The 12,258-nt window shown below is 31.2% G+C and overlaps 1 protein-coding gene across 2 annotated transcripts in view; it reads right to left on the bottom strand.

Annotated features, from left to right (window-relative positions):
- Positions 1 to 12,258, bottom strand: part of LOC145328692 (inter-alpha-trypsin inhibitor heavy chain H4-like) — a 77,153-nt gene that overhangs the window by 29,998 nt on the left and 34,897 nt on the right. For both annotated transcript variants that reach the window (XM_080172487.1, XM_080172486.1), the window contains exons 14-19: positions 11,922 to 12,004; positions 11,363 to 11,452; positions 1,558 to 1,640; positions 1,031 to 1,087; positions 766 to 801; positions 100 to 182 (exon numbers count right to left, since the gene is read on the bottom strand). In XM_080172487.1, the coding sequence (XP_080028613.1) occupies positions 100 to 182; positions 766 to 801; positions 1,031 to 1,087; positions 1,558 to 1,640; positions 11,363 to 11,452; positions 11,922 to 12,004 (432 nt within the window). The remainder of the gene's footprint in view (positions 1 to 99; positions 183 to 765; positions 802 to 1,030; positions 1,088 to 1,557; positions 1,641 to 11,362; positions 11,453 to 11,921; positions 12,005 to 12,258) is intronic.

Below are 12,258 nucleotides of genomic sequence, written 5' to 3'. Positions count from 1 at the left end.
TGTAATTTTGTGTTTCATTATTTTCCCTCAGTTGGATGTCCATCTGTGAGGAAGAATTTCATGTATGTCCATCTATATATACCTTTGTCCATCACTCACCTGCATTGTGTCTGTTACTCCTTCAGTTGGATGTCCATCTGTAAGGAAGAATATCATGGATTGGACATCGTCATCTAAAACTCCTAGAAATAACAAAAACTATTATGTGCATAAAAAGATTGCCAAAAAGCCTACCATATAACGTAGTAAGCTTTTTAGTCTGTAACAAAGAATCTCGCTAACCGCTGAACCGATCTGGTTATTCTTTACAGGGTAGCTTTATATAGACCCTGAGAAGGTTTAACTATTTTGGGGGAGGATACCACCACCCTCCCAAGAGAAATCGCGCACAGAGAAAAAATACCCTGCTCCAAAAATTTGTAAAACTTTTCCTTTTCAAAAATACAATTGAAAATATGGGGGTGGTCGATTTCCCCCCACCCCCTACACAAGGACCCCTATGAGCCTCTAAGGTAGTATCCGCTAGTCAAATACAAAAGGAAGATCTTAAAGGTACAAAGTTAAAACCTAACTATACATATGTGCAAGAAAGTCATAATCATTGTTTCTGCGCGGTACGTAAAACTAAAAAAAGCAGACGTACAAACCTTATCAAATTTATAGAGAAGCTTTGATTCCCAAATTATGCAAAAGATAAAACTTCAAAGAGATCTTTTAACAAAAAATACTACTTTATATTATAAGATTGATTAAAAAGTAACTCACCTTTTTGTTTTACGTGTGTAATAATTGTAAGAGCCTGAACAATATGACAAATAAATAAAGATTTATTTTGTGGACTTATTTTTTTTACTTTTCAATTTTGAATATTATTTGCCTTATGTAGGGTTTGTGCTTATTTTTTTTAAGTGAGTCTATGAGAAAAACTATCAAATTGTAAAGAATCGTTTAGCCTTTTAAATATGCAATTAAAAATGAAAAGTCGATCTACTCTAAAAATGTTTAAAAACGTAATATTTGGTAAATTCCTTAACAAGAGCTGAGTTAATATTCGTGCCTCCTTGTGCTTCTAAATTTCCAACATAATCTAAAAAATAAAATAAAATAATCAATAAATAAATGTTAATTGTTTTATTTAACAAGGTCTGTGGCATAGACGTCCAAGGGGGGGGGGGGGGTAAAGTGGGGATTACCCCCCCCCCAAAAAAAAAAAAAAGCTTGGACGCCCCTGGTCTGTGGACTTATAATCGAATGGTCGAACATATCCAAAAAGTTAGACACTAGACAATAGTTCTCTACTATCAAATTGCCTGAATTTTCCTTATCTCAGAGAAAGACTGTTATAAAATAAGCTATAACCGGTTTCAGTAAAAATAATTGCTTACCCTTTTAAAATCAATTTTATAAGCTATTATCAAAATATTTTGGTACAGACAAACACTAAAATCCTCTTTTATAGGAAAACTAATTAAGGGACCAAGAAAATATATACTGGATGCTAATTAGTAAAGGGAATCTTCACATAAAAATCAACAGTGTTCAACTAAGAAAACAAACCTATAGCTGCTCGTCTATTTTCCGGGGTTGCCTGGACGATGGAATCATCATCTACTTCCCAAACACTGATGTTGTTGGAAAACCTAAAATGGAAATGATGTTGGATCTTCTTTAAATTAAAATGTTACTTTTGATTTGAACGTAAAGAGACAGATCACACTGAAAAAAAACATAGTCAAAGGCGAATAACCATAATGTAAGTGAATCTTTTACCAACATTATGATACACATTTTAATGGTTTATATTTACGTATTGGAATCTAAGTCAAAATCTCAAAATGGATCAAAGTCGGGTATTACCAAATAGGGCCAATACAGTATTTAAAACAGGGCCGCTTGTAGGCCTATGAGAAATCAACCTTTTAGCTTTTTAAAAATCAGCTGTAAGTCTTAAAATGACCCAAATACTATTTCAAAAAATGTCAGAGCACCCAACCGGATTCGAATTTGAGGCTCCGTCGCGGCTGACGCGCTGCTGCCGAGCCCTGATTTAAAAGGGCACAGTATAGTTCTCACAAATACTAAAATTTTATTTCACAGTCCCTTTAAAATTGCCATGTATGTAATTTTTATTTGCATAAACACCTTGATTTTCTTAGATGTTTATTCAATACTGCATATATGTATTCAAAATAGTGTTTTTAAATATTTGTAACTTAAATAATGTCATGAAAAAATCCTGTAATGTTTTTGTAAAAATCTTTGAAACTTTTGATTTTGTTGTCAGTATTAAAATATAATATACTAGCGGCTACGCCACTAGAGGCCTCTAGTGGCACTATAAATGTTTGTTTAAAAAAATAATAATACTATGCCTTGCAATGTTACGTAGGAGTCTCTATTCGAGAGAAAAAAATTTCGATTTATTGTGATCTTGGGAGGGTGGTACTGGTACCCTCCCCCAAAATAGTTAAAAACCTTCCCGGGAACTATGAGATGGTACCCTGTTAAGGAGAACCCGATCGATTCAGCGGTTAGCGAGATCCTTCGGTACAGACACACACAAAAACACACATAGACATCCTGTTACTTCAGTGAAAGGATAGCTTATTAAAGGACAACAATTAACTGGCATACCTTATTATAATTATTTATCACAAAAATAACATTTTTGATGACATGTTAGCGTTAGGTTATATGGAAGATAAATTATATGAACCAAGGGATCAATTTGACAGTTATTCAAAGGAGTATGAAGGAGGTGCGTCTGACGAGCCCTGATAAATATACTGTAGTTATATAATGGCTGTGTTACTAAAATCTATCAATTTACAACTGTTTTGTATGACAAACCATTGATTTTTGCTCATATACTGCTTATGGATAATAAACCAAGGATCTAAAGGGATAAGACAATAGCCAATACATTGATGTACAATCCCAAAGATGATAAAGAAAATTACCCCTTTTGTAGATTACAATTTGTGGTTGAAACATTTGGACACTTAACTTTATAACTAACCAATCAAATTCAAGTCACCAAAGTTGTTGAGCCAACGAATGATTAAACGTCATTAAATTACTTTGGGGACTAGTGTAATAAACAATCCAATGGTCCCTTCCTCCCTAATAGTAAACTCTATAAATTCAACCATTACACAAGTTACATATAAAACTGACACACAGGTGTGTTTTTGATTAAAGGGAATGTAGGGAGAGGTAAGTGAGAGAAAAATATGTATGCATAACATTAAAGCGTTATTAACTGGCATATGTCGATATGCTTTTATAGGAGCTAATTTACCTACATATCGACATAAGCACTAAAATCAATCATACATATTTCAACATGCGTCTATCATCTTAATATATTTATCCTGTTAGATAAAGTAGTAAAGAGTTTTCATCTTAAGCTTAAAATTTAGAACTACTGAACCAATTGAGTACTTCATTTTATGGAAGCTTCTTATAGGTACCTTTATGGTTTAAGGCTATTTATTTATCTAAGTTTTGTTCCTATTTTGCTCACTCCTTTCAATAAAGAGCTCCTAAAGTAGTAAGGGTTTTGGTATCAAGCTAAATATTTCGATAACTACTGAAGCGAATGAGTTCTCCTGTTAAGGGAAGCTGGGCATAGGTCCAGGGATGGTTTAAGGCTATTTAAAATGAATTTACATAGATTCCTATATTGTTTTAGGTTATTTATTTTCCATAGTAGTGCCCCTAGATGATAGGGGCGCAGTCGCCAGTATATACATATCATTATGGCCTAATTTTGAATATATTTATCATAGATATTATGGTAGTTTTTTTGCCCATAACACCTACTCATATAAAATTAATGTTCTATTTTTTTCAGGGCAGAGGATTGTGCCATTGGTGCTTTCACTCAAATTATTTTTTGGTCAGCTACCAATTACCCCTACCCCTTTTGATTTTATAACCTTTAAAAAAAAAATTTTTTGGTGAATTTTTTTCTTCGGTGCTCTTCTAACCTTAACTTAACTTAACAATAACATATACTTTTTTAAGTTCGATTTTAGGCTAGTACAATAAGATGGAAACCGCCAAAAGGATAAACAGAGAGTCTAACAATCTTAAAGTGATGTACAGTTGGGCGGACAGCAAAACGTACAAACTTAAGCATGCTATGAAAATATTTGCATTACTCTATCCCTTATCTCTGAGGTATAATAATGTTAATTGTATATAAAATGGTTGTAAATATTCAAGCTCCTAGTTAATAGCTATAACTATATATGGAAAGAAGTTTTTATACTTCTTATAGATTATTTGGTTTATGTTTTTATAGGGCATAGATACCCTATAAAGATGGTATGCCAGTGCGTCTTATACAGGTCACTCATACAGTCACTGTATAATACCCTCACCCGAACTCGAACACAGAGAAGCTGTAAGTATTCTGAATTTTTAGAAGCAAAGCTTTCCTATAGTTAGGGTAGGTCCGTCCGTCCATCCGTTCGAACGTCCGTCCACAACAGTTAGGTCACGGTTAACTCTTTACGTTAATTTAAATATTATAGAATTGTTATATCGATTTTAAATTACAACGTTATAAGCGGAGCATCTCTATAATCAAGTCCTAAAATGTAAGTATATCCTAAAACATTATCCTGTATTTAGGCAGTTTTGCAACAAATTTACTTTCAATTTGTTTTTACATTTGTATTCTGATTATTCAGTTCTGGCACTCTTTAAGTGTTTATGTTCGTTTGTCCTACCGTTTTAGAACTTTGCTTTCATGGATGTTGTCATCCTTGTTCTCTTATTAATTGTTGACTTGCTATTGCAGGCTACTTTTGACACCATACAACCAACTTTACCTATTATTATGTTAATATTAAGATATATAGTAGCTACACTCTTAAATATAAGAATAATAGCTCTAGTTTACCTATTATTATGTTAATATTAAGATATATAGTAGCTACACTCCTAAATATAAGAATAATAGCTCTAGTTTACCTATTATTATGTTAATAAATACTTACACCCATATATGTTTTACTTGGAAAAGATTAGAAAATTTAGTTTCAAAACTTGTTTAGTTTGTGAAATATTGTACAGGAATAATAATTTGATAAAATACACTGCAACTGAAAAAAAACGAGATACTCGAAGCCGCAAAAGGGTCATTAAATCCCAATATCAAAACCTTCGGATGCCTTATTCATGGAAATTAGCTGAGACTACAGTGGCTTTTGTTTTCACAAACAATAATTATTGTCAAAAGGGGTAGTTTCACGAAATGCATTTGAACTTAATTTAGTGAACCGCATATTTTTTCCTAGTTAATGGGTTAAACTACATTTATTTACTAAGTATATTTGCGATAACTTTTATTTAATGAAATCTTCCAATTTTTAACATGTACAAAACGGCCTGCTTAATTGCTTCAAGATCCATGTCAGACCTATATAGGAAATAAATGTCTATAAACGAGCTTAAGTTTTCCAAGTAATATTCGTTGAAAACTCATAGTGCTCCAATAATCCATAATAAACTCTCATTGCCCAGAACGATAAGACCCATTATTTTACTTTATTAAAAATAAATTCATTTTTTTCATTTCATGTTGCTATTTACATTATAATGAAGTATTTAATTTCTAATCATAAAAAAGAAAATTTAAATTTATAATATAATGAATTAAAGAAAACTCTGTTTTAAAAGAGTTCGATTGTGGCGACACTTTGTGTGTTCAAATATTGAACTAAAATTGTAATCATATAATAAACCCTTTGGTGATGGTAATGTAAAGAAAAAAATATAATTTAAAAAATCTTTTTAAGATCATTTAAATTATTAAATATTTACTTCCATTTAAATAGTAATGCCCGGTGAGTAAAATAGATTTATTGAGAAATATAAATGCATATAGAAAACTAGCCAATAGGGAGATAGTTATATCGAGCCAACTCTAGTATAGCATATATTTGAAATAAATTCAATTTTCTACTACGTAATTTTAAAATATCAAGACTTGATAATTGTCTTTTTGTGATATATGCAATTTAAAAAGATGATTTTCAAGTCTTGGTATTTTAAAAACTACGTGGTAGAAAATTGAAATTCTTTCAAATATTTGCCATATAAATGTAGTTTAACCATTTAGCCAGAAGAAAATATGCGGTTTACTAAATTAAGTTAAAATGCATTTCGTGAAACTACCCCTTTTGTAATAAACATGGAACAAATCTTGTAATTTAGTGTGAGCGACCGTTTCAAGTTTCTTACTTAGACAACAATATATGGAAAAATCCACACACAAAAAATATGAAATTTATCTTAGAAAATATATCTTAAAGAATAGCTACTCTATAATTTGATATTGCAAAAGCAAAAGTTTATTTCTAACAATTTGTTGCAATGGCCTTAGGATATGAAGTTAAAAAGACAAGTGATGCCAGTTCTCGATTGAGGGTAATTTTAGCGTTTTCCTTGTCGAGCACGGTAGTTTGGAGAAAAAAAATTAATTAGGGGCAAATTGCTTTTGTTTGATTATAAACCCCGAACAAACATATTATGCAAATCTGAATTTTCAAAATAGCAGCTTTATTATTCATTTAGGATGATTTTACAATAAAAATGAAATGTAGATGCCTCTTTTGGTTACAAAATTCCACTGTTATTTTTTGATTTATCAGCACCAATAAAGCACAAGATCTCAAAAACAGCATTTGGGGGTAATACTGGTGAACAAATATATTATGCAAATCCAAAACAAAGCAACAAAAAAAAGGTTTTTTGGCACTTTTCTCCTCTTTTAAAGATTGATTATGATAAAATAATATTTCTTTAAGGGATTTATGCATTAATTTTTATGAAATATAGTATAAGGTAGTAATTAATGATTTTTCTAAATAAGAAATAATTGAAAAAAATAAATTCGATCCCTATCACTTTAGAGGACAGCTGCTGACCCCCAGTCTTATGGATGAACCTAAATACATGTTAAAGATAAAAATTACCCTGAAAATTATACAAAAATGTTTTTTTATGTGTTAAAAAAATTCATTTTAAAATCTTGATTTTGAGAATGATGACCTTTCAGATGCTCCTGTTGGTGGTGATGGTGAGCCAAATGTTACCTAAGTACATGCCCATTACAACAACTTGTCTATTAACCTATGTACCATTTTTTGTAGTCATAGCTGCCTCCAATGGAGCCTTCCGACAAGAAATATAACCATCTTCTAAAAACTACAGTATTCACCTTTGAATTGAAGTAAATAAAAATGCAATTCTTTTCTTTTTTAATAAAGCTGGGCTGGAGGATGCTATAACTACAAAAATTGGATCATAGTTTAATATATAAGTTGTCATCATGGACATGCACTTTGATAACATTTGGCTCACTATCACCACCAATAGGGGCATCTTACAGGTCATCATCCTCAAAATCAAGATTTTAAAATAGATTTTTTCAACACACCAAAAAACATTTTTGTATTTTCAGGGTAATTTTTATCTTTAACATGTATTTAGGTTCATCCATAAGACTGGGGGTCAGCAGCTGTCCTGTGCCAAAAAACCTTTTTTTTGTTGCTTTGTTTTGGATTTGCATAATATATTTGTTCACCAGTATTACCCCCAAATGCTGTTTTTGAGATTTTGTGCTTTATTGGTGCTGACTAATTAAAAAATAACAGTGGAATTTTGTAACCAAAAGAGGCATCTACATTTCATATTTATTGTAAAATCATCCTAAATGAATAATAAAGCTGCTATTTTGAAAATTCAGTATTGCATAATATGTTTGTTCGGGGTTTAGCTTAAGGTTAGGTTGTAATGGTTATTGAATAGTCCCGCTCAACGGGTATAGATCCTGCATGGTTAAGACTCTTCGCAAAGGTTAGGCATAGGGTTATTTATTAGGAATAATGCTTCGCTTAGCTGGAATATTATCATCCTTGTGTTTATATTGTTCTAGTTTTTTAGGGGTGAAACGCAGGATTTAAAGGGAAATGAAAATGACCGATAAATTGATATACATCCCCAATGATGATTCACAAAACTATTAATTCTATAGATTACTTTAGTTTTTGAAACGGCTGGACACTCATAATTCAATATTTGTCCAAAAGTCATTGAGCCAACGAATAAGAAAAACTTTGGGGACTTGTGTAATAAACATTCCAATGTCCCCTCTCTCCCTGGGTGAAACGTGAGATCCTCTCAGTAGGATTAAAGTCTCACAATGACACAATGTATCTTTGGTTATATTCAGAGGGAGGGAGTGGACATTCGGCTGATTACACTAGTCCCCAAAGTTTTATAATAACATTTTCTTATTAGTTGGCTTATCAACTTAGAGCATTTTTATTATATTTTGATTGGTTGATTGATTATGTTGAGGGTCCACACGTTTCAACCATTAATTGTAATCTACAGAGGGGGTAATTTTGTGTATCATCATTGGGTGACAATGTACATCAATTTATCGTCCATTCTATTATCCCTTTTGATCCGTTGCATTGTGATAATTTATAACCGTCTTTTGATTTTTTGATGACTTGAAATTGAAGCAAATATAACAACATCTATAAGTAGCGAATCAAAAAAAACCATGAACGGACAAACGGCAAAAGTGAGTTATTGTGATGTTCAGAATTGTCATAGAGAGATTATGTGTAAAATAATTTTGATTGTGATGCAATCTAAAAAAATGTATTCTACGCCTTTTTGTCAAGTAATTTAAATACTGGTTGCTCATTGGTACAAGGAATTTGTACCAAAATTCTTAGTCGTCTACCTTAATTAGCAGCTGAGAAAATCACGTTTCCCCCAAAGCGAAGGATCTCGCTAACCGCTGAACTGATATTGTTCTCCTTTACACTGAAGCTTCTTAAAGGTCCTGGGAAGGTTTTTATACTATATAACCGCAAGTATATGTATATTCGACCCGCAGGTATTTGGACACAAGAAAAAAAAAACTCTCCCTTCCCCTTACATTATTTTAGATTTATTTCAAAAAAAAAAATTGATGGTTAGTTAGCACCTTTTTAATATTACTTGAAAATTTACCCCTTCTCTCTTAGAGAAAAGAAGCCCCAGAAACTAGGGCCAACGCAACTTAACTTAACTTATAATTGAAATATCTAAAAAAAGGTTTTCTTTGCTTAAAACAAAAAAAAGATATATTTTCAAACAATATCAAATATCATTACAACATTTTAGTTTTACAAACACGTTTTCTTTAAATATCACTTATCAAAATATACATTCTTATCAGGGATCTAAAGGGATAAGACAAATTGATGTACATCTCAAATGATGATACACAAAATTATCCCTCCTGTAGTTAAACTTAGTGGTTGAAACGTTTAGACACTCAACTTAATAAATTAACCAATTAAAATTTAATTAAAGTCCCAAAGTTGTTAAGTAAAGAATAAGAAAACAATATTAAATCTTAAGGGACTATAATGTAGTGAACAGCTAAATGTCCCTTCCTCCCTGCATTTTTTACACATGAGTGACACAGAAAAATATAGAATGAAATGAGGAGAAATCATATATAATAAAAATATAATTGTTTGTAAAGGTTAAATAAGGTGATTTTGATACGGCGTTGGTAGCTTCCAGGATCTATAAAAAGATACAATAGAAAAGAAACATGTCGGTTCTGCGTTTAGAGAGATCCTTCGGTACAAACAGACAGACACAAATAGACATCCTATAACTTTCAAATAAGGATTAATGTGTATTAAACAAAAAATAGACGATTCTTAACTGCAAATTTTATTTAATTATCTATGAGATAAATAAAAATGATCTATTCCATTACAAACATAAAATTTTTCGGCTTCATATTGAATCATGATTATCCTTCACAAAATAACAGTATCCATACTTTTCCACCAATAATGTACTTTTTAAGGTTTTAATTTTTATCATTCATTTATCGTCCATTGTCCTCTTCCTTAAGATAATTATTTGTCTATTAAGGGTAAAAGTAATCTTAAACATACACAAAACCATCCTAGGATTAAGAAATTTTACAACCTCCCTAAAAAAGCTAAATCTCTATGTCCTCTGGTTAAATAAACAGACGGACAGACGTACAAAGCCGAAGTTATGAAGTAGCTGCACAGTAATAAAGACTCGTTTGAATGGAATGTACAGACGCGCTTTTTGTGGATTTATGATAATTAGAGTCGCGCAGTTTCTTTAAACAAGGATAGGGATAAATATTATGTAATTTAATTCATTTCAATTATATACAAATTGGGCACAGTACTAAATCCCTCCTTTTTAAAAATATTTTTTTATTAACTTTATTGTTTGTTGATGTCCCTTATAAGATTAGTTTAAATAAAACGACACTGAAAAAAAACAAAATTTCCCCAAGAGCAACTGAGCATTTAATTAGTTATAGCAACACATTGTTTCCGACCTTTGTCTTAAAGTCCTAATTTGCACCAGTTTTTATGGGTCAAGGTATTCTGCCCCAACCCCTGGTATGAAAAAGCAGTAGGAACTGTTTTAATGTCCTATCCTTATTCAAAACTTCTTCATGTTAATGTCCGTGTTCAATATTCAAATTGTATTTTTGTGTGATAATCCAACCCCATCCCTGTTTTGACATTTTTGATTTATAGACCCAACACCACGCTTAACTTATTAATATTCTAGTGCTGCTCAAAAAGGACAAATTTTCTGAAGAAGGAAAAACCTACAAATATATATATTATAGCAGGGTCAGTGAAGTTCAAGAAATCTAATATGTCTCTAATTCATACGCAGATTTCTTTGCCTATAAACAGACACACAAATTGCCTTTAAAGTAATATATGTAATTTTCTACCTTATCTTTTCCAGCATGGAATCAAAACCGATTAATATCCGCTGCATTAGCCCGGGCCTAACAAAACTGTTTTTGATTTTTAATATCCGCGGTAAGTTGTCTATAATACGATGCTATGAATAACTACTCTAAAATCTTTATTAGCATTGGCTTCATTTGTTTTTTTTTTAGAATAATTGCCCTTTCAAATATTTTGTAAAACAGTTACGCATGTTAACAATTGTTGGTTTTAAGATGTTAGAATTCCATTGTATTCAGAAGAAACATTAAAATTTTATGAAATACATACAAAATTGTGCTTTTCCTCATTTCCCGGTTGAGCACTGAAACACTCCAGCCTCCCGTATTTAGAAATAAATTGAAAAAGGGTAGTCTCATTATGCCTTTCCACTCCAAGTGAAGGCTTTTCGGCGCTTGACAAAGCACAAAAAACATTATATGGTAATATTGTGGATGATTGTCTGTAATACGATACACTGGAAAAGAAACTATTTTTTCCTAGAATGGAAGAAAAAATATTTTTTAAATTCTTACCTTAAGATTGTGATAAAGTCTTGGTCCCTCATTTCTCCAAGAATTGTTTTCATGGCATTTTTGGTCTGCTGCATTTTTCTTCGCATCATACTAAATATATTAAAGTTATATTCTCTGTAATTTGATAGCACAGTTACTATATACATTTGTTAGTATCTAAGACACAGTCTAACATCAATTGATTATTGTGCAATTTAATAAAAATGACAACTATAAAGTTGTTATTTTTTCTTTTCTTATTCATCCAAAATTTTATTTTGCTACGACGATGATCTAAAATATGATTGTTCTTGGAAACTCTGTCTTTATATTGTTCTATCTAATTATTTTCTTTTTCTCAAAATCTTAAACTAACATTCTGAAGAAAATGGCCGGAATTTTATGGGGGGGGGGTTTTTTTTGGGGGGGGGGGGGGGTAAGGTTAGATAAAAAGAAGTGCCCAAAATTGAAAATAATAAGAATTCTTTCCAGTGGTTCATAAATAGATTTTTATGGTAAGCACAATTATATATTTCTATCTAATCATAAGTAAAAAATCTATAAATCTACGTTTGTTTACCTGCCCGAGGTATCAAGAACAAACACTACATGTTTCGGAATTGGGGGTAGATTACTTGGAGCAACAAAATGCACAAAATAACCCTGAATAATTAAACAATTATCAAATTCTATATATTTTTTGCAAACAACTTTTCTGAGGGTGAAAACTAACATATTTTTTTTAGATTTGGTAATCACATCATATAATATGAAAAGTTTTTTTTTATAATCAGCTTATTTACAATATTATAAAACTGAGGTTTTTAAGGTATAAGAAATGGATAATAAATTAATATACACCTCTAACAATGATATGTAAAATCATGAAATATACTTTTATGTAGGTTAAAAACATT

Source organism: Acartia tonsa, chromosome 9, assembly GCF_053477335.1.
Source record: "Acartia tonsa isolate MP-2025a chromosome 9, ASM5347733v1, whole genome shotgun sequence".
NCBI classification, from domain to species: Eukaryota; Metazoa; Arthropoda; class Copepoda; order Calanoida; family Acartiidae; genus Acartia; species Acartia tonsa.
The sequence above is the reverse complement of the archived record's forward strand: the minus strand, read 5'-3'. Positions and strand labels throughout refer to the sequence as shown.